This window comes from Hypanus sabinus, chromosome 13 (assembly GCF_030144855.1).
Source record: "Hypanus sabinus isolate sHypSab1 chromosome 13, sHypSab1.hap1, whole genome shotgun sequence".
Classification (NCBI taxonomy): domain Eukaryota; kingdom Metazoa; phylum Chordata; class Chondrichthyes; order Myliobatiformes; family Dasyatidae; genus Hypanus; species Hypanus sabinus.
Genome location: NC_082718.1, coordinates 43,495,828 through 43,519,846, shown reverse-complemented (window position 1 = coordinate 43,519,846; position 24,019 = coordinate 43,495,828). Strand labels below are relative to the sequence as shown.

At 38.8% G+C, this 24,019-nt stretch overlaps 1 protein-coding gene across 4 annotated transcripts in view; it reads left to right on the top strand.

Annotated features, from left to right (window-relative positions):
• Positions 1–269: 269 nt before the first annotated feature.
• apaf1 (apoptotic peptidase activating factor 1) overlaps positions 270–24,019 on the top strand; it is a 274,267-nt gene continuing 250,517 nt past the window's right edge. For all 4 annotated transcript variants that reach the window (XM_059987521.1, XM_059987522.1, XM_059987523.1 and 1 more), the window contains exons 1-3: positions 270–422; positions 13,344–13,490; positions 15,951–16,137. In XM_059987521.1, coding sequence (XP_059843504.1) covers positions 13,353–13,490; positions 15,951–16,137 — 325 coding nt within the window. In that variant the 5' untranslated portion in view covers positions 270–422; positions 13,344–13,352. The remainder of the gene's footprint in view (positions 423–13,343; positions 13,491–15,950; positions 16,138–24,019) is intronic.

The window sequence follows — 24,019 nt, the reverse complement described above, 5'->3', positions numbered from 1 at the left end:
TCAGCGAGCACCAGCGAAAGGAGATGATTTCGGTCGAGCTCTTTCACCTGATTCCAGCTCACGGGCAGCGGTCGCGAGCGCGCGCGGTCCGGTTCCCTCCCTCTGCCGACAGATGTCGCTCGACTCACTGAATCCCTCCAGCTGCACCCTGGCCGCGGGCGCGCGCGGTCCGGTTCCCTCCCTCTGCCGACAGATGTCGCTCGACTCACTGAATCCCTCCAGCTGCACCCTGGCCGCGGGCGCGCCCGCTCCTCAGGCCCGCCGTGTTGCGCGCTCTGCGCGGCCTGCCTCGCTCCGGACCTGTCACGCGTCCACGGACGGACGCACCCGGAACTTGCAGCGGCCGCGGCGGTGTGCGTGTGGGGAGTTCGGGCTGCCCCGGAAGGGGGGCTAAAAACAGACTGTAGCCACTCCCGTCTAGGGTAAGTTTTCCAGGAACCGGTCTAGTGGTTCAGCTCGGCTTGTCAGAGGCCGGACCCTGATGGCCTTGCGGTTCTGCTGGTAGCCCTGAACTTCAGCTCGTCCAGGGAAACAGAAATAACTTACATTTGTACAAAGCTGCTGTTCTTTGGTCATTTTCAAATAACACTCAAATTTTGACCAGACAATGCCTTTTAGTGATGTTGGCTGAGCTTTTTTACATTATTTGCCGCCATGGGGATCTTTAAAAGTCTTATTTGTAAGAACGACTGTGGTCTCGGTTATACTATCTCAGGCAAACGGCACTCGATGATGCAAAACTCCTTTGTTGCGGAGGAGAGCGCTTGGTATTGGTTAAATACATGGAGTTGTGCGTGAACCAACAATGTTCTGGAAATGTTACCAGCGAGTGAAGGAATGTATGGTGTTCTAGAGTTGGATGAGTGGAAGGTTGCAAGGTGGCAAATTCTTTAATTAGAAATCCAGAACATGCCCAGACTGGCACATGCAGATTGGAGAGCAGAAAGACCGACAGTTACATTGCCTCTGTAACCGTTTCCTATCATTGGCCTATTGATGGCAGAACTGCAAATATCATTTGTCCAAATAGCCTGGGGTATTGGTCAGTTTATAGTAGCCTAGATCTTTCCAGAATGGTGAATTTGAGCACAGATTCCATGTTAGAGTGATGTTCTATCATTTTCCCCATCTTTTTGAAGTATATAATAAGATGTACAACAGTGCGGCATTAGAACAGAGTCTTCGGTCTAACAGAACTCTGCTAAACTGATGCCAATCTTAACTAATCCCGTCTGCCTGACATGGTCCATATCCTTCCCTACCCTGCCTGTTTATGTGTACTCCCCAAGTGCTCCTTTTAATCTGCCTCTACCACTACCGCTGGCAGCATATTCCAGGCACTAGTGACTCTGCAAAACATCAACTGCCTTGTAAATCTTTAAAAAAAAACTTTTCCACTCTCACTGTAAACCTTCATATTTGATATTATTAGCCTGGAGAAAAAGACATTACTTGCCCTACCTTTGCCTCTAATAACCTTGTATACCTACATCAGGTTGCCTCTCGGCCTCCATTGCTTCAAAGTTTGTCCAATACCTCCGCAGAGCTAATACACTCCAATTCATGTAACAGCCTCTGAACCTCTTGTGTACGTTTTCCAAAAAGTCTCCATATCCTTCCTATGAAGCATGAGTTCCCAAGCCAGGGCCTGTGGACCCCTCAGTTAATGGCATAAAAAAAGGTTGGGAACGTCTGTAGAGTGTAGCTACCAGAATTACACACAATGTGACAGTGGGTAAGCATTCTGGGTACAGTGACCACACCTCATGTAGTCAGGTAGTTATGAGAAAGAATTGAATTAGATCTTGTGGGAAGGTCAAATGCGGGAGGTCAAATTAAGACAGGATAAGCCAGGTGTTAACTGGGAGCTGTTGTGGTTGGACAAGTCTCTGCCTGACATAGACAATGTTTAGTGTGTTATGGTAGAAAGTAAGGATAAGGATGGTAAGGGAACCTTGGATGACCCAAGTGGTACTAAATTTAATCTGAAAGACAAGGAAAGCATGTTCAAGGTTTTGTTGTTCAGTTGTTCAGTCAAGTCTGACTCTTCGTTGTCTCATGGACTCCTGTACACCAAACCTTGTTGAAAATTGCCTCTCTAAGATCCTCCAAGGTCATACACATTGTCTGAGTAATATTATCTATCCATCATAGCCTGTTATCCTCTTCTCCTTTTACCTTCTGTTTTACCTAACATGAGAGTCTTCTCATCTCCCCCCTCCCCCTCCCCCTCCTTTTAATGCCCAGGTGGCACATGGGGCCTCACCTGTCTTCTAATGATGTTGAGCTTTTGTCTCATAATCACCCCCCCCCCACCCCCCAGTGAGTAGTCTGACTGTATTTCTTCAAGTATTGACTTGCTGTCCAACGAACTCTTAACACTTACTGCCAGCCATCCAAGTTCAAAGGCGCTGATTCTTTTATATTTGGCCAGCTTTTATATTTTATATTTGGCCAGCTCTCACAGCTAAACATCAGAACTGAAAAAAACCATTGACTTGATTATACGGATCTTCATAGACAATGTTACGTCTCTGCTCTTCAGTATTTTATCTAAATTTGCCATTGCTGCCCTCCCCAGAAGTAAGCGCCATTTAATTTTATTGCCATCTATAGAAATCTTTGAAACGAGGAAGATAAACTCTGTCAATGCTTCTACTTCCCTTCCACCTATTACTACGGAGTTAATAGGGCTGGTTGACATAATCTTGGCTTTCTTAATATTGAGCAACAAGCCAGCTTTTGCACTTTCTTCTTTCACTTTGATTAGAAGCTTCCTCAGATCCTCCTCACTTTCAGCCATTAAAGTAATCTCTGCATATAGAGATTGTTAATATTTCATCCAGCAATTTTGATTCCAACATTTGAGTGATCTAGACCAGCATTCCTCATAAGGTATAAGTTTTAGGAAGCTAAATTCAGGCTGGGCCCTTATAGCCTCAGAAGGGAAGTGCTTAATCAGGCAGTTTAGAGGCCTTAGCTCAAAGAGAGTCCCAAGGCATTTTATACTTAAAAAGATGTTGACTCTGGAGAGTGCAGGTTCACTCTCGGATAAAGGAAGGAATTCTTGCTGAGAAACAGAGCAAATGGCTAAAGTACTAAATAAGTACTTAGCATTGGTATTTATCAAGGAGAGAAATAAATGAAGGACAGTGAAACAGAGAGGAGCATGTTGATGTACTGGATCATTTTAAGATTAAGGAAGAAGTAGTACTGGGCCTTCCTAAAACCTTTAAGGTGGATAATTTCCTGGGGCCTGGTGGCACTTATCACAGAATATTGAAAAAAAGCAAGTGAGGAGATTGCTGGGGCTTTGACAAAAACAGTTGTATCCTCTAATAATAGGTGAGGTCCCCGAGGACTGAAGAGTAACAGAGGCTTTGTCTTTCTTCAAGAAAGGAAATCAGGATAATCCAGTTAGAAGCTAGAGGGAGGCCCTCTAGCATCAGGGGCAAGGAAGCTGCTGGAGAGAATGCGAAGCAATAGTATTTATGCAGATTTAAAAAGGCACAGCCTGCTTATGCTCAGTAAGGAAGTCCAACTGCAGCTGTGTAAAGGATTATTATGTGCTGTTTTGGTCACCTTATTATTGAAAAAATGTGGAGGTGCAGAAGAGGTTTAGAAGGATGCTGCTCATAGAAGGTTTAGAATTTATAAGCTATAGTATAAAGAGAAGGACAAACTTGGGTTGTTTTGTCTAGAGCAGGGGTCGGCAACGTTTACCACTGAAAGAGCCAATATGGACCCATTTCCCACAGAAAAGAAAACACTGGGAGCCACAAAATGAAATAACACTGCATACAACGGGTTTTTTTTTTGCCTTTATGCTATGTATAAACAAACTATAATGTGTTGCATTTATGAAATTGATGAACTCCTGCAGAGAAAACGAAATTACATTTCTGCATGCAACAAAAACATTTTGAACTCCGAAAAAAAAGACGTTGGGTTGAAGGTTACTCCATAGTTAGCCTACCTTGGATCGAAGAATTAAAAGAATGCGCGCACTGGCGGGTGTCAGGCATTGGCAGTTGTGATGTATATTAATAGCGATAAAAAAACACGTTGTAGCGGTGTAGCGCTACACGCAGCGCTAAAATAAAGACTGCAGTCAAAGGTAACTTTATTCGAACTAAACAGCCTTGCTTTAAAGCCTCCCTCAACCCACCCCCCGTGGGCGCGGATGCTCCAAAAGACACGTACTCACAAACCCCCGTAGGCTATCTCCCTTAGCCTGAACGGTGGCTAATTGTGAGCCGGTTCGGATGTGCCAGGAAACGGTGTCTCCGCAAAGTTTTCAGATTGTACAAGATCACCATAATCTTCAAATTTCGAATTACATTTCAAAAGCTAACAAACCACGGGGAGCCGCATCACAGAGATCAAAGAGCCGCTTGTGGCTCTGGAGCCGCAGGTTGCCGACCTCTGGTCTAGAGCGTCAGAGGCTGAGTGGGGATCTGTTAGAGGTGTGTAAAATTGTGAGAGGCATAGACAGTCAGAATCTGCAGGTATGTTTTCTTCTTGCAATTGATTTCCCAAAGTGTATCATCTCGTGCTCAGCCAGATTAAATTCCATCTGCTATCTCTCTGTCCAAATTTCCAACTGATCCATATTCTGCTTTGAAAGCCTGCCTTGCTATCCGGAATTCCGCCGATTTGGAAAGATCTGTGACTTTGATGAAAAGACTTGAGAAGATGTTTTGATAATAGCATTGTTAGAATCTTGTGTTGGCTTAAAATTAATCAGAACCATGTTTAAAATCATTGGAATGCGTATATCATGAAATGTGTTGTTTTGCGGTTGCAATACATAATAAAAAATAAATTACATTAAGAAATATATTTTAAAAATTAAATAAAGTAGAGCAAAAAAGAAAAAATAGTGAAGTAGTGTACATGGATTAATTGTCCATTCAGAAATCTGTTGGTGATGGGGTATCCTTAAGCTTTTCTTACAGTGTGTGTGTGTCTTCAGGCTTCTGTACATCCCTAATGATAGCAATGAGAAGTGCATATGTCCTGTGTGATGGGGATCCTTAATAACGGATGCCACCTTTTTGAGTTATTACCTTTTGAAGATGTCCTCGATGCTGGGGATGCTAGTGCCCATGATGGAGCTGACTGAGTTTACAACTTCCTGTAGGTTTTTCTGATCTTATTCAGTGGCCACTCCATATCAGATAGTGATGCAACCAGTTACAATGCTCTGTACAAATTTGTGAGAGTCTTTGTTGACGTACCTTTGCAAGTCTCCTCAAACTCCTAATGAAGTATAGCTGCTGTTGTGTTGTCTTTGTAATTGCATCAATATTTTGTGCCCAGGATAGATCTTCAGTGCTGTTCATGCCCTGGAACTGGAAACTGCTCACTCTTTCCACTGCTGATCCCTGAATGTGTTCCCTTGACTCCATCTCCTGAAGCCCACGATCAATTTCTTGGTCTTACTGACTTTAACTGTAAGGTTATTGTGGCGCCACTACTCAACCAGCTGATTTATCTCACTCCTCTGCATTGCTTCATCACCAGCTGAAATTTTGCCAACAGCAGCTGTGTCATCGGCAAATTTATAGATGGTTTCTGAGCTGTGCCTAGCAATACAGTCGTGGATGTAGAGAGAGTAGAGCAGTGGTCTAAGCACTCATCTTAGGCAATTTTGTTTGTCAGCGAGGAGGAGATGTTATTTCCGATCTGCACTGATTGTGGTCTCCTGATGAGGAAGTCAAGGAATTGAGTTTTAGAGGGAGGTACAGAGGCCCATGTTTTAGAGCTTGCTGATTAGAACTGAGGGTGTAGTAGTGTTGAACATTGAGCTACAATCAATAAACAGCATCCTGACATAGGTAGAATGGCCCCCATTTTTCACTTTAGAACAGCTCACTGTTAGAAAAGACCTGTATTAGTACCTGTTTTCACTAACCAAAGACGATTTTTGCTTTTACAAAAAAAGACGCCCGCTTTATACATGTGTTACCCTGAGAAGGACTACATGACCGTGAAGCCTTGTGCTTGTGCAGAATGAAATGTTAAACCTGATGGATATTAAAGAACCTATGGGAGGTTTTAAATAATCGGAGGTTTCTCTTACAGTCCTAAGTCTTCAAAGTCTTGGTTTTAAAGTTAAAACATGTCAGGTTCATAAATATAATTGCCGTGTCTGTCAAATCGGATACAACTGTGTATTTTTTCCATGGATACAGAGGAATATCTTTAACTGAGTGGGTAAAAAAATCTGGGAACTGAGTATAATGTGAAAAATGTAGGGTTTTCTCTGCTATCAGGGATTTAAAAAAACCTGTGATCTAAATAAAATGAAATGCCAAGAGGTGGATATCCCACAAATTCTGCACAATTTGCAAAAGGATTGTATTTAGAGTCAGCAAGAAAATAGGACAGCTAGCAGTATTTTATTATTTATGAGTGGAAATTTATACAAAATTAGGGCATTTGTGCTTTGGTTTCATAGGGCTGTGAGGATTACATACAGTACTGGCCTGCTGTTATGAGGAAGGATGGTAATGCATTAGGTAGGTCATAGATGGCTTACAAAGTTGCTACCCAGAACAGGCAGGATTTCTGAGAGAAAGGTGAACAGGCTGTCTCCACTGGTGTTTAGAAAAATTGGGTGATTTGACAAACATATATGATGGTGGAGAGGATTTTTATCATGATGTATGTGGAAGGAATGTTCAATCTTGTGGGAGAATCTAGAAGCTAGCAATCATTGTGCTTAAAAAATGAGTTGCCCATCAAAGACAGAGCATTTTTTTCTGAGGGTCATGTCCATTTGGAATTCTCTTTCATAAAGGCAGAGGTACTAGAGTAAGTTTCTTGATAAGCAAGGGATGAAATGTTATGGAGATAGGCAAGAATGTGGTGTTGACATTCCAATCAGATCAGACATGAATTTCAGCATAACTAAAATTCAGAAGTCTGCATACCCTGGTTCTCTTTTTACATGCTTGCTGTACATAAAGCAGCACAAAGAATGACCTGGCTTGTCCGTAGCAGTTAAACTAATTGGATCTGGAAAATCAGAAAGCAGACGTATTCTACCAATGTCAATCACGTTAATATTATCAACTATGTTAATGATTTAAATTTGGAAAATCATTTTTTTCTGTGCTACTCGTACTATTGCAATGAAAGATATACGGTAGGTTGTTAGCATAGTTCTGATGTTATCTGTATCCAGGCAGTGAATGCGCTGTTCTGTTACCAGATGTTGAAAAGCTACTCAAACAGCAAAGAATTTCTGCATAATTATGAAAAATGTGAAGTTAAGAAAAAATGTATACCTGAAGTCAAAAGTAGTTTTCTTTGTAACAGTTTTCTGGGATGAAATTGGAGAAATTGCTTCATTAAAACTGCACAATAATGATCTCCAAGTATATTCTTACATCTGAGTGCCATAGTGTTTCCCTCTGCTCTTTACTGTACACATTGTTTATAAAGTATATCATCCTGACTTTTAAACAGGCCACCTACAGTTTTTTAAAATTTGTTTTTATGAGTGTTATTTGGCTTTATATTTTTGTGCATTCTTTTAGCCACAATAGTCGAGATAAATGATGTTTAAAAATAAATCCTTACATTCAAAATTTTTTTCTTTCTTTCTTTCTCTTTTATTTCCCATAATTCTCCACCTTCCCCCCCCAGCCCATTTCCCTCCAGCCTATCACTTTCCAGCTCTCTACTTTATCCCTCCCCCCACTTCTTATCCCCCCTCGACCATCCCATGTTACTTCACTCCCGATGAAGGGTTTCGGCCCGAAACATCATTATTACCGCCTCCCATATATGCTGTCTGGCCTGCTGAGTTCTGCCAGCATTTTGTGTTTTTTATTTATTTCCAGCATCTGCAGATTCACTCGTGTTGCATTCAAAATTTTACAAGTTTGTCAGTTAGCAAAGAGGTTTCTGGGGGCTTGGTATTAATCAGGTTTCTGCTATCCTGCAGTAACCAAGGCTGTCTTGGAACTACAGTGACACTCCTCATGTCATGAAAGCCAATAATCTAGATTAAATCTAATTGTCAAGGATTACTGTTCGTCATCTGCACTATCCCCTCTTAAACTGTGTGGGTGCGTAGCCGCACAGTAACTGAAATGCTCCTGCACACATAGCCTTTGTTGCTGCACGGCTGGTAAACATGAGAAAACGTTTACGAAATGTGAAAGATTTACTTTCTTGTACTGTAGTTGATTATACTATTCAATTAATAAATAAAATCAAAAGTATGTGATTTCTAAATTTTAATTCTAAATATTCATAGTATGCATATTACAAAAAAATTTAAAGGCCACACATTTTCCAGCTGCAAAAAACATTTGAGGGAATGTTGGTTGTCTTGATTGCCTGGAGAAAAATAGGTATTTGCTTTATATTTTAGTTATCTGCAAAAGTGCACTCTTTTTGAACTGTGGCTAGGCTCAGCTCTAATGCCATCTATAAATTTGCTGATGACACAACCATGGCAGAATCTCAGATGGCGACTCAGAGGCGAGATATACCAGGTAGTTGAGTGATATACCAGGTGGGCAGCAGCAACCTTGCCTTCATCGTCAGTAAGACTAAAGAGCTGATTGTGGACTTCAGAAAGGGTAAGACAATGGAACACACACCAGTTCTCATAGTGGAAAGTCCTCCCAGAAGTGGAAAGAGTGAGTAATTTCAATTTCCTCGGTGTTAATATCTCTGAGGACCTAACCTGGTCCCAGCAAATCAATGCAGCTTTAAAGAAGGCAAGACAATGATGATATTTCATTTGAAGTTTGAGGAGATTTGGTATGCCTTTAAAACACTCACAAATTTCTACAGATGCACCGCGAAGAGTGTTGCAACACCATCTGGTAAGGAGTTTTTATTATGTATTTCAGTGTATTGCTACCACAAGGTTAACAAGTTTCACAGCATATGCCGGTGGTATTAAACCTGATAATGAGTAACCGTAGAACACTACAGCACAGTACAGGCCCTTCAGCCCTCCATATTGTGCTGACCCATATAATCCTTAAAAAAATACTAAACCCACACTTACCCCATAACCCTTCATTTTTCTTTCATCCATGTGCCTGTCCAAGAGGCTCTTAATTACCCCTAATGTTTTAGCCTCCACCACCATCCCTGGCAAGTCATTCCAGGCACTCACAACCCTCTTGTGTAAAATAAACTTACCCCTGATGTCACCCCTAGACTTCCCTCCCTTAATTTTGTACATATGCCCTCTGGTGTTTGCTGTTGGTGTCCTGGGAAACAGGTACTGACTATCCAACCTATCTACGCCTCTCATAATCTTGTATATCTCTATCAGGTCCCCTCTCATTCTTCTACGCTTCAAAGAGAAAAGTCCCAGCTAACCTTGCTTCATATGACTTGTTCTCCAATCCAGCCAACATCCTGGTAAATCTCCTCTGCACCCTCTCCATAGCTTCCATATCTTTCCTATAATGAGGTGACCAGAATTGAACACAATACTCAAGTGTGGTCTCACCAGAGATTTGTAGAGTTGCAACATGACCTCTTTACTCTTGAACTCAATCCTCCTGTTAATGAAGCATAGCATCCCATAGGCCTTCTTAACTACCCTATCAACCTGTGCAGCGACCTTGAGGGATGTATGGATTTGAACCCCAAGGTCCCTTTGTTCATCCACACTCTTAAGTAACTGACCATTAATCCTGTACTCAGTCTTCTGATTTGTCCTTCCAAATGCATCACCTCACACTTGTCCAGATTGAACTCCATCTGCCATTTTTCTGCCCAACTCTGCAACCTGTCTATATCCTCTTGTAACCTTCGACAACCTACAGCTCCATTCACAACTCCTCCAATCTTGGTGTCATCTGCAAACTTACTCATCCATCCATCCGCCTCTACATCCAGGTCATTTATAAAAATCACAAATAGCAGGGGTCCCAGGACAGATCCCTGCGGCACTCCACTAGTCACCGACCTCCAGGCAAAATATTTTCCTTCCACAACTACCCTCTGCTTTCTTCTTTTAAGCCAATTTTTTATCCAAACAGCCAAGGTTCCACTTATCCCATGCCTCATGACTTTCCAGATGAGTCTCTCATGAGGGACCTTGTCAAATGCTTTGCTAAAGTCCATGTAGACCACATCCACTGCCCTACCCTAATCAATTTCTTTTGTTACCTCTTCAAAAAACTCAAGCTCATGAGGCACGATCTTCCCTTCACAAAGCCATGTTGACTATTCATGAGTAGACTGTACTTCTCCAAATGATCGATTAATGAATTTATTTTAAATATATATTTGAATAACACTTTTCAAATGGTCTTCTGCTTCCATTTACACTTTCAGTCAACTATAAGCACATGGATGATAGAAAAATGGAGGGTGATGTAGAAGGCAGGGGTGAGATTAATCTCAGTAGGTTGAAAGTTTGGCACACAATATGTGCTGTGCTGTGCTTTAATGTTCTACATACTTTTTTTTTCTCTTTGCTGCTGTTACTTTAAACCTCTGTTTTTGAAAAGGGCCCTTGCAGTTGTTTCCTTCTAACTTCCAGTGGGCAAATAACGTGAGCTCTCCAAAGTGCCACACAGTAGTGGTGTGAACAGATTTTGATGGATTGCGACAAAACCAGAAATCTGTTGTACATTATGTATGTTTTATTAGGTTAGATTACATGTTTTTTTTCCTTCAGTTCGATATTTCATGAATCAAGTGTGAACATTCAAAACAGTTGCCCAGCCAAAGGAACATGTTCAATTAACAGATTGCTGGTAAAAAGAAAAAAAATGCACACTAAACTGGAAGTTCAGGAGAATTTGGAGGTTTTTATATTCTCAGAGGTGCTGTCTTTGACAAGGCGACACAAATGAGGTTGCTTAACAAGTTAAGAGCCCATGGTGTACAGGAAAGATACCAGCATGGATAAAGCAGTGGTTGATTGGCAGAAGGCAAAGAGTGCGAACAAAGGGAGCCTTTGGTTTGGCTGCCGGCCAGTGACTAGTGGTGTTCCATAGGATCTGTGTTGGGACCACTTCTTTGATGTCATATGTCAATGACTTGGATGACAGAATTGATGGCTTTGTTGCAAAGTTTGCAGATGATACGAAACAGGTGGAGTGGCAGGTAGTTTTGAAGAAGTAGGTTACAGAAGGACTTGGATTAGGAGAATGGGCAAACAAGTGGCAGATGGAATATGGTGTTATGAAGTATATGGTTGTCCACTTTGGTAGAAAAAATAAAAGGGTAGAATATTTTCTAAATGGGCAGAAAATTAAAAAAATCTGCGGTGCAAAGGGACTTGAGTCCTTATGCAGGATTCCCTAAAGATTAATTTGCATGTTGAGTTGGTAGTGAGGAAGGCAAATGCGATGTTAGCATTCATTTCAAGAGGATTAGAATATAAAAGTAATATTGAGACTTTATAAAGCACTGGGGAGACCTCACTTGGAATATCATGAACAGTTTTGAGTCCCTTATCTAAGAAAGGATGTGCTGACATTGGAGAGGGTTCAAAAAAGGTTCATGAAAATGATTCCAGGATTGAATGGCTTGTCATATGAAGTGTGTTTCATGGCTGTAGGCCTACGCACACTGAAATTCAGAAAAATGAGGGGTGACCTTATTGAAACCTGTCAAATGGTGAAAAGCCGTGATAGAGTAGATGTGGAGAGGATGTTTCCTCTGGTGGTGGAGTCTAAGACTAAAGGACACAGCCTCAAAAGAGACGGGCTTCTTTTTAGAACACAGATGAGGAGGAATTTCTTTAGATGGAGTTGTAAATCTGTGGAACTTGTTGCCACAGGCAGCTGTGGAGGCCAAGTCATTGGGTACATTTGATTAGTCAGGGCATGAAGAGATATGGGGAAATTGGGGCTGAGGGGGAAAATGGATCAGCCATGATAAATAACAGAGCAGACTTGATGGGTCAAATGGCCTAATTCTGCTACTATATCTTATGGCCTTTCAGATAGAACATAGAACAGTACAGCACAGGAACAAGCCCTTTGGCCCACAATGTTGTGCTGAACTAATTAAATTACCAATCCAATGGTCAATTAAACAAATCTGTTCTGCCTACACAATGTTCATATCCTGCACGTTGCCTGCACGTTCGTGTGCCGATCTAAGAGCCTCTTGTGTACCTCTGTAGATTGAAATTAAAGAGGCAATTGGTAGCTCAGGTTAGCTGCTTGTTTGTAAGGTTGTTTGTTCACTGAGACTTGAGGTTAGGTCGCAAACATTTTGTCACCACTGAAGGGGACGTTGCTGCACAATCAAGTGTTGCTTCTGCAGAGCGCTCACATTTCTATAGGTTTGACTTGTTCTGATCAGTTGGCGGTCTCACTGGCCGCTAGTTTTTGCTGGGTCCCAGTCAACTGGATAGCTGAGTGATCTCTGCTGGCCCGTATCCCTGATTATTGGTCAATGTGAATGTTGGTTCCTTGGGGGTTGATGGCTCACCCCTTAGCCCCAGTTCTGCACTTGCATAGGTTTGTAAATTGCATCCAGTTCAATATGCATTGAGAACCGCCCCTTACAAACTTGTGTCCTTGGTCTTCACATACTGAGATGAGTGACAGAGGATCATGTCGTCTTACGGCTAGCTGATGCTCACCACTAATCACAGACTTCCAGCTAGAATAAGTCCCATTGACCACTATCCTCTGTCGTCTCTGGACAGATCTTGAGACGTGACAGATAAGTAACATTTTCCTGTTGAGAAAGATAGAAATGGTCCAAAGGCACTATTTAGAGACCAGGAGAGTTTCCTAGCGATGAAACCAGCCTTTATTCTCTGAATCAACTAAAAACAAACTGGACTGGATCACTCTGGCCCAGACACACTTGCTGCTTTTGCTGCACCAACGTTTTGCACTACGCAGTTAAAAATGATCTTGAAACCTCTATGGTGATTAGACAGCAATTGACAGAGACCTCAAGATGTCATGCATTGAGACCTCATCCCATTCACTGCTCTGAATAACTTTGACAGGTTTATCTTGTTAAAGCACTATCCATTAATTGAAAACATAAAACTTCTGAGAAATAAAATAAGAACAAATATGGAAAATGCATTTTTCTTCATAGATGCTGCCTGACCCACTAAGTTTCACCCAAGTTTTTGTCCATAGTGGGTACTAATGTTTTCTTCATTTTTGTTTAAATGTAAAAAGAAAATCTATTGTGATGGTAAAATTGTTTTTAGGAAGCAATCTTCAAACTTGAAACATGAAGGATTACTAATTAAGTGGCTGAATTGTGTTAGAGGACACGTTATTACATGTGCTCAGTTTAATTTTAATATTGAAGATTTCAACTACAGTATTTTAATTTTAATATTCATTGTTTTATTAAATCTACTTCAGACAGGAAGCATGGATGAACAAACTCGCAGTTGTTTGTTGAGGAATCGCTTAGCGCTTGAGCAAGATATCAAGACCTCATACATTATGGATCACTTAATAAGTGAAGAAGTTCTGAACCTTGATGATGAACAGAAGGTTAAAGTTCAGGTAATTGACCATTTGCTGATGTATGTAATGAAGGGTATGATTGATTTGCATCCTGTTATATCCATAGTTTGATTATTACATTGGCGTTTAGAAGAAACCTGTAACACAACTAGACTTCTGATATAGGAAAGATGTTCCTTATTGCTGGAGAGTCTAGAACTAGAGGACCACAACCTCAGCAATTCCATTTAGAACTAAGATCAGGAGAAATTGGGGCTCTGAATAAATCTGTCCCTTTGTGGTAAGCAAAGGATGGTAGAGCAAAGGAACCATAGTTAACGAGATGTGGAACATCTAGTGAAGAGGAGGAAAGAAGCATACTTGGGTCTAGGAGGCAAGGAACAGACAGGGCTCTTCAGAATTATAAAGTAGCCAGGAAGGAGCTTATGAAGGTACTTGAAAGAGCTAGAAGGCCTTGGTGAGTGGGTTTAAGGAAAACCCCAAGGCATTACACATGCATGTGAAGACCAGGAGGATGATTAGAGTGAGGGTAGGACCAACCAGTGATAGAAGTTGGAATGAACCTGGATTTGGAGGAGAAAGCCGAGGGACAGCCTTTCTAACCTACCGAATGTTGAAAGGACTAGATAGGGTGGATATAGAGAGGATGTTTCTTCTGGTAGGGGTATCCCGAATTAGAGGGCACAGTCTCAAAATTGAGGGCGACCCTTTAGAACAGAGGTAAGGGGAATTTTTTTTTTAGCCAAAGAGTAGTAAATCTGTGGGGGAATGCTCTGCCACAGACTGTGATGGAGGCCAAGCCCATGGGTATATTTAAGGCGGAAGTTGATTATTTCCTGATTGATTGGGGCATTAAAGGATATGGTGAGAAGGCAGGTGTATGGGGTTGAGTGGAATCTGGGATCAGCCATGATGGAAGGTCAGAGCAGAACTGATGGGCTGAATGGCCTGATTCTGCTCCTTTGTCTTATGGTCTTATGGACAGGATTACTGCTCCTTTGGCAAAGGTCCTTGTGTCCTCACTGGCTTCAGGAGTAGTACTGGAAGATCGGTGGTAAATGTTACTCCATTGTTCAAAAAAAGGTAATGGGAATAATCCTGGGAATTATAGAAAGTTATGCTTACATCAGTGTATTGGAAATGATTTTTAGAGACAGGATTTATGAGCATTTGGAGTAGCATAGTCTGATTAGGGTTAGTCAGCATGGTTTTGTGAGTAGCAGATCTTTCCTTACGAGCCTAATTAAATTATTCATGGAAATGACAAAAACAAATTGATGAAGGTGGAGCAGTGGACGTGGTGTATATGGATTTTAGTAAAGAGCTTGACAGAGTAGGCTCATTGAGAAGGTCAGGTGGCATGAGATCAAGGGGAATTTGGCTGCTTGGATTCAGAATTAGTTTTCCTACAGAAGACAATGGGTGTTAGTGGATGGACCATATTCTGCCTGAAGGGTGATGATCAATAGTGTTCTGCAGGGATCTTTTCTGAGACCCTGCAATTTTTATGATCACAGGAAAAAAATCTTCGTGATTTGTAGAAATAACTGAGGAAGTGGAGGAGTAAGTTTATAAGTTTACAGATGATGCAAAGGTTGGTGATGTTGTGGATCATGAGGAAGGTTGTTGTAGATTATAATGTGACATTGGCAGGATACACAGATGGGCTGAGAAGTGGGAGATGCATTTCATCCAGAAAACTGGGAATTGATACACTTTGGAAGATCAAACATGAAGGTAGAGTGCAGGGTTAATGACAGGATTTTTAACAGTGTGGGAGAAACAGAGAGATCTTGGGTTCCACATCCATCAGTCCCTTGAAGTTGGCACGCAAGTTGATAGGGAGGTTAAGAAGGCACATGGTGTGTTGTCCTTCGTTAGTTGGGAAATTGAATTCAAGAGTTGCGAGGTAATGTTGTAGCTCTATAAAACACTGGTTAGGCCACACTTGGATTATTTATTTAGAGGAGGATATGAAAGCTTTAGAGAACATGCAGAGGAGATATACCAGGATGCTGCTTGGATTAGAGAACACATCTCATGAAGAAAGGTTGGGCAATCTAGAACTTCATACCAAAAGAATGAAAAGATGTGCCAAGAAGGCAGGAGCATGTTAATGAAGTGCATGATTAGCCATGTTTGTCTTGAGTAAGAGAGAAGACCCAAATGACTTACTCTTGCTTCTGTTTTTTCCTATTTCTATGGAACAGGAACATCTTCAAATTCCCTGTTCCCTCAGTTGAGACTTTTTTTCTGTAGTGCATAACCAAAGGCCTATAATGCCCAAGGTAGTAGCTTGTCGGAGTAATTTAATATATGAATTAAAATGATTCAAGGAAAGCTGCCAGCAGCATCTCAAAGATGATTCCATATGGGCATTAAATATGTGCCTTGTCAGTTATACACAAATCTCAAGATGTAAATTAAACCTGCCCGTTAACAATAAGAAAATGCTATGTTGGAGAATTGTTCTTATTTATGATTTTCACTTTTCTTTAGGCCACACAGAAAGAACGAGCTGCTTTGCTTATTGATTTGATACTTAAGAAGGACAATTATGCAGTTATATCTTTCTATAATGCATTGCTGAATGAAGGCTACAAGGAACTTGCTGCTCTTCTTCAAGATGGCCTTCCGATCATATCGACCTCAAATAAAAGTTCCATGGATGGTTTGACACCCTATGGTAGGCATATTTTGTAAAAAGCTTTGTCTATAACAATTAAGTGTAAAGGTGACCTTTACATTACAGGCATGTTGTGTTCCAAGAAAACAGACCGCACTCTGATTTTCTCTAATGCAAAATCACAATATGTCAAGAAACATGAGCTGAAAAATAATTATTTTAATTTATTTACTTTTTATTCACATAAATTGTGTGTAAATGAATTTTACTCTGAATTTCAAACTTTTGAGTAGTGATTTTATGAAATCTGCAGGGATGAAATCAGAATCAGGTTTATCATTACCGGCATGTGTTGTTAACTTAGCAGCAGCAGTTCAATGCAATACATAATATAGGAAAAAAAACAAAATAAAATAATAATAATATAAATAAGTAAATCAATTACATGCATTGAATAGATTAAAAATCATACAAAAAACAGAAATAATATATATTTAAAAAGTGAGGTAGTGTCCGGAATCAGATGGCAGAGGGGAAGCAGCTGTTCCTGAATCACTTGAGTGTGTGCCATCAGGCTTCTGTACCTCCTACTTGATGGTAACAGTGAGAATAGGGCATGCCCTGGGTGCTGGAGGTCCTTAATAATGGACACTGCCTTTCTGAGACACCACTCCTTGAAGATGTCCTGGGTACTTTATAGGCTAGTACCCAAGATGGAGCAGACTAGATTTACAACCCTCTGCAGCTTCTTTCGGTCCTGAGCAGTCGCCCCCCCCCCCCCCCCCCCCACCAGACAGTGATGCAGCCATGACCTGAATGGCTGAAATGTTGGGTTTGCTTGTCTCATGCTGTTATGGTGCTGTATTTGTGTCTAAAAATCACCTTTGGTTAGCTCAGCCTTTTTATTTCTGTAAACCACCTTACAGTTCCTCACTACTTTCAAGGAGCTGAGATGACAGTTTATGTTGAAAGGGGACTCGGTGCTTTTATCTTTGTCCACCAAGGACTTCAGATACTAAGTAGATCTGAAATAATCACGGAAGTGGCAACTCCTGGGGAGCATATTCACATTATTACTCTCATTGTAGGTTTGGATTCCAGCATTGCTTAGTGATTAATTTCATTTTTGACTTTCCGTTAAGATGGCTCCCTGCTAAGCTGCTGGGTAGGACATCGACTATAGAAAAACTAAAATAACATTTGAGCAGTGGTCACATTACACAAAAACCTACGTTGATCAGGATACTCAAACATGATATTCTCATCGAAATTCTTTCAGACCTTGGTCTCTTTATTTACATCATAGTCAGTGGCAAGAATGCATGAAATAGTGAGACAAGGTTTTTAAATCAGACAAGAGGAGAATATGGAAAATACAGGGTGGACTAACAGCAGGTGAAATGTTAAAAGCAAAATAAGTATTTGGACCATCATATTACTTTTAAATTTGGTGAAATTACAAGAGGTATTGTTCCATGGTGACAACCTAACGTCTTAGAAAATCCCCACTACTTAGTCTCCATAGTTTTAAAGTGATCTGTAGATGGATTAGAAAGTTGTTGAAAACCTACTCACAAATCATGGTGAGAAGAAATTAAATACTAGCAAGGGTGGTGGAAGTAGAAGTCCATAAAAACATTGTTTTTGTCTTGGATGTGCATTGTTTTGTAACCAACATGGATCATGATCTGTATTACTGGTTATTTTGATGTGGAATATGTCTGTCTGCCCTGGGCCGTCTAGCCCTCTGACTTTTTTTCTCTTGTACCTGATTCCAGTCTCTTGCACTAGAACTGACTGGTAGAGGCAGGTTACTGTACTGCATTGTTTCTGGCCTTTATCTTTGGTATGTAGCTGTGTAAGATGGAATAAGCATTTAAATGCTGTTTTAAGGGTGCATTATGTTACCAAATCAGTATCCTTCTGATAATCATACTTGCCTAGTATCCCAAGGTTATGTGAATGCAGGCATCTTGTCCTCCTGAAATGAAAGATGAGGATGTAATAACAAACCATACCCCTTGCTGCTAAAAAGTATCCTGTTTATCCCTGATTTATAGCGTTACTGCCCCATATTTCATAATGCCAGTTTTGTCACACTGCTGACACTAATGTAATGTCTTCTACTATCACTCGGTCACCCTGACGACACTTTGAGCTCTCTCTCTCGTAACCTTCATTTTCTTGCTTTTTGCAATATTGAGTATCACGGCAGTAAATTCTTTAGGAGTTTGCAGACTAATCATGCCTTTGGAATACTCACTTTTGGCTAATTGCCCTTTGTAAGAAACCAATTCATTGACAACAGTGTGACATCCTGGTTTCCACCCTCTGAGTTTATCCCTGGTGTTTGTATTACTGAACAATGCCATGTTTGTTTAGACACCAAACCATTATCAATCTCTATCAATCAAACATTCTCAAGTCATTGAAACAACTTCAAGATAACAGCACTTAGGCTTCATATATTGTAAAATAATTTTTTAAACTTGCACAGATAGGTTTCTGCTGCAAGAATAAATGTAGTCAGAATGAATTTCCTACAACATTAAGATCTGTATCATACACAAGTTTGAGAAAATCTAATTTGAAATGATCATATCAACATCATTGCCTTCATTTTGCACATCACCTAATATGGCTTAATAATTCAAGTTGCTTTAGTATTCAAGAATTACAGGATAAGGCTGTGAAGATGGTGGTGATCTCCCTTAAGTCACTGTCTTTCCTTTGCACTTGCTAAAGCTAGCAGGGTTAGGTAAGCACTGTTGTCTGCATATTCCCCTTTCAAGACATAATGTTCTGATTCATGGTGGTTGAGGGGTGGAGGGGAATATTGTTATTGCTAGGACAGATGGTTAGTAAGGAGAACAAAAGATGCAGTGGATCTCAACATGCAGATAATGTGTAAGTTTTGGATCATCCTTTTCTTCCACTCTTTCTCCATCCTTGTGGAACATGCATTATGTAATTTACAATTTACAAAATAATCCAGCACCCTAAAAAAACTTTCAGGCTGGATTGACAGATTTTCCAGGCCACTAGATATTACACCAATAATTCACTAACGCAACATTAATTTGCTTTTGTTTAGATGTTGCATGGTAGTACAATAAATTTTCCAGTGAACCAGGTGAGTTCAAGGGAGTGCAGGAAATAAAACCTGGTTAGGCTTGAAGAGAGTTCAGGAAACAGGAAACTTCCCCCCCCCCCCCACCCCACCAATTTAAAAATGAAGGTACGTGAAACTTCATTAATTTAAAGCACTGTGAGAGTCAGGGCCCTGATGTGCTTAGAGGGGACATGGGCAATGGAACCTGGTATTGGAGTTTTATTGTAGTGGATTGCATATAAAATAATATTTTACTTTCGAGAACTACACAGGGTATAGATTAGGCATGATGGTCCAGTGGTCCCTGACATAAAGGATGTTTCTGTGAGCAGCTATAAAAAGTTTTTTTTTTAATGAGTTTTAAATTGATATGTATGCCAGGTGCATTTCCTAGAATGTGAAAATTGCATTTGCAATATCTTTTGAGAAAATTTGAAATAAATTCTTTGTTGTAGTCAGTTATGACATTTTTTTTTTCAGAATAATTTATAAAGGAGATTGGTTCACTGATTTCAATTGCTACTGGCTGTATTGATTTTAATGGAAATGTTAATATTCTGCATCACAGAGGATGCCTATTATCACGGTATAAAATCTTTGCCAACAGCATAAGCTGTTCTTGCTTATCAGGTATTCCGAGTGTGAACTTGAAACATACTTTCTTCTTGCAAATATAATATTAATAAGCACAGAAGTGTTTTATTAAACAAAATTAGAATACATGGGATTGGAGATAATACCACTGTAGAATGAGATTTGATTAACTGAAAGAAGACAGTGAATGGGAACAAACAAGTAATATTTGAGTTGGTAGACTGTAAGTGGTAGGATGTCATATGGATTGGTGCTGGGATCACACTCTTTATCCACTGATAATGGAGGCATGTGCAATATATTGGTGTTTGCTGATGGTACAAAGCTGTGTGGCCCTGCGTAGAATACGTAGAGAGGCTTCAAGGAGGTATAATTAGGTTGAGTGTAATGATGAGAATAAGGCCACTAGAATATTATGTGAAAAACTTGATTATCCATTTTGATAGGAAAAGAAGAAAGAGGAAGTGTTATAATAGAACAGTGCAGCACAGAAGCAGGTCCTTCAGCCCACAGTGCTGTGCTAGCCACCATACCAAATGAAACTGCCTGCACATTTCCCTCCATTCCCTGCATCTTTGTGTCTGTATAACTGCCTCTAATCCCACTATAGTTTGCTTCCCCCTCTACTCCAGCATTATGTTCTGGACGCCTAACACTATGCGTTTTAAAATAAATCTTGCCCTGCACATCTCCCTTAATCTTTCTTCCTCTTACCTTGTATCTCTGCCCTCTGGAATTTGACATTTCTACCCTGGGAAAGAGACCCTGACTATCTACCCTATCAGTGCCTCTCATAATTTTATAAATTTATGTCCGGTCTCCCCTCTGCCTTCAGCGTACCAGAGAGACCAATCCAACTCTCTCCAACTTCTTTCTTTTTCAAACTGAGAGAGGCTGAAAAGTGCTGGTGTTCAGAAGGACCTCATGCATTTGTACACAGCTCATGGAAGTTGACTTGAGAATAATCAAGAAGAGAAACTGCATTTTAAACTTTATTATAAGAAGACTTAAGTAATATTTAATTATACATTGTCAAATTTTTTCAGAACTATGGACTCTTATGAATATTTATGCACCAAATGAAAATGATGTAAAATTTATACAGGAGGTTTTTTTGAATTTGGCTAATGCACATGATAAAATATTAATAGGTGGAGATTTTAATTTTTGTTTAGATCCAATTTTAGATAGATCAACAAAGGCTATTACAAAATCAAAAGTAGCAAAATTAACTCTATCATTGATGAAAGATTTAAATTTGATTGATATATGGAGAAGAATTAATCCAAAAGAAAGAGATTACTCATTTTATTCAAATAGACATAAAACATATTCATGGATAGATTTTTTCCTATTATCAACAAATATTCAAGATAGAGTGAAAAATGTGGAATATAAAGCAAGAATATTGTCAGATCATTCTCCTTTGCTAATGACAATGATAATGACAGATAAAGAGGAATCAATTTATAGATGGAGATTTAATTCAATGTTACTAAAACGTCAAGATTTTTGTGATTTTATGAAAAAGCAGATTCAGTTCTTTTTAGATACAAATTCACAGTCAGTTGATGATAAATTCATATTGTGGGAAGCAATGAAAGCATATTTGAGAGGCCAGATAATAAGTTATACTTCTAAAATTAAGAAGGAATATATGATAGAAATAGATCAATTGGAAAAAGAGATTATAAAATTAGAAAAAGAATCTCAAAGAAATATGACAGAAGAAAAACGAAGACAACTTATTAATAAGAAGTTAAAATATAATACACTCCAGACATATCGAACAGAAAAAGCAATTATGAGAACTAAACAGAGATATTATGAATTAGGTGAAAGATCACATAAAGTTCTTGCATGGCAGTTAAAAACTGATCAGATTTCTAAAACAATAAATGCAATTCGAACAAAAGTGAATGAAATTACTTATAAACCTCTAGAAATTAATGAGGCTTTTAAGAATTTTTATTCTGAGTTGTATAAATCAGAATCAAAGAATGATGACGTTAAGATAGAAGAATTTTTATCACAAATAACTCTTCCAAAATTAAATACAGAAGAACAGAAGGGATTAGGTATGCCTTTTACATTGAAAGAAGTTGAAGAAGCTTTGGGATCACTTCAAAGTAATAAATCTCCAGGAGAAGATGGTTTTCCACCTGAATTTTATAAAAAGTTTAAAGATTTATTAATTCCTCCTTTTATGGAGTTAATATATCAAGCGGAAAGAACGCATAAACTTCCAGAATCTTTTTCAACAGCTATTTTAATAGTATTGCCAAAAAAAGACAGAGACCTTTTAAAACCAGCATCATATAGACCTATTTCTTTATTAAACACCGATTATAAAATAATAGCAAAAATCTTATCTAGTAGATTATCTAATTGCTTACCAAAACTAGTGCATATGGATCAAACAGGATTTATCAAAAATAGACAATCGGCAGATAATGTAACTCGGTTATTTAGTATAATCCATTTAGCACAAAAGAGGGAGGAAATGATTGTGGCAGTTGCTTTAGATGCAGAAAAAGCATTTGATAGATTGGAATGGGATTTTTTATTTAAGGTATTGGAAAAATATGGACTAGGAACATCATTTATAAAATGGATTAAAACCTTAAATACTAATCCCAAAGCTAAAGTAGTGACAAATGGTCAAATTTCAACATCATTTCAGTTAACAAGATCAACTCGGCAAGGTTGCCCACTATCACCTGCTTTATTTGTGTTGGCAATAGAACCACTAGCTGAATAATTAGAATGGACCCAGATATTAAGGGTTTCAGAGTTAATCAGGAAGAATACAAGATTAACTTATTTGCTGATGATGTTCTACTTTATTTAACAGATCCATTACATTCACTACGCAAATTATCTTATAGACTAGAAGAATATGGGAAAATATCGGGTTATAAAATAAATTGGGATAAAAGTGAAATTTTACCTCTTACTAAAGGAGATTATAATCAATGTCAATTAATAACTCAATTTAGATGGCCAGCAAATGGTATAAAATATTTAGGTATAAGAGTTGATAATGATATAAAAAACTTATACAAATTAAATTACTTACCACTTTTGAAAAAAATTCAGGAAGATCTTGAAAAATGGATGGCATTACCAATAACATTAGTAGGTAGAGTAAATACTATAAAAATGAATATATTCCCTAGATTACAATATTTATTTCAATCATTACCAATACAATAACCCCAGAAGTTTTTTTCAAGAGTTAAACAAATAAGTGAGGAAATTCCTTTGGAAAGGTAAGATGTCAAGAATATCGTTGGAAAAATTGACATGGAAATTTGATCTAGGAGGATTACAACTTCCAAATTTTAAGAATTATTATAAAGCAAATCAACTTAGATTTATTGCATCTTTTCTCGAGAAAGATAAACCGGCATGGATTAGAATAGAATTAGATAAAATAGGAGAAAACGTACCAGAAGATTTTATATACAAATGGGAATCTAAATGGATACGGGAAAAGAAAGAATCTCCTATATTAAAACATTTGATTGATTTATGGAATAAGATAAATGTTGATGATGAGACAAAAAAATCTTTATTAGCAAAGAGATCTTTAATTCAAAATAGACTTATTCCTTTCACAATGGACAATCAACTTTTATATAATTGGATTCAAAATGGGATTAGATATATAGGGAATTGTTTTGAAGGAGGTATATTAATGTCATTTGATCAATTAAAGAATAAATATAAAATATCAAACAACACTTTATTTTGTTACTTTCAATTAAGGGCTTATTTAAGAGAAAAATTAGGTCAAACAATGTTATTGCCGAAATCTAATGAAATAGAAATTTTAATTCAAAAAGGAAATATCAAAAAATTTATATCTTGTATAACGTGATTCAAAGACAGGTAATTAAACAAGGAGTCCATAAGTCAAGACAAAAATGGGAAAGTGATTTGAATATTAAAATTGAAGAAACAAATTGGTCAATACTATGTCTTGATAGTATGACAAATACAATAAATGTTCGGTTAAGATTAGTGCAGTATAATTTTCTACATCAATTATATATTACACCACAAAAAATAAAAAAATTAAATCCAAATTTATCGGATCAGTGTTTCCGATGTAACCAGGAAACTGGTACTTTTTTACATTCGACATGGTCTTGCTCTAAAATTCAACCTTTTTGGACAAATTTAAGACTTTTACTGGAACAAATTACAGGAACACAATTTCCTCATAATCCA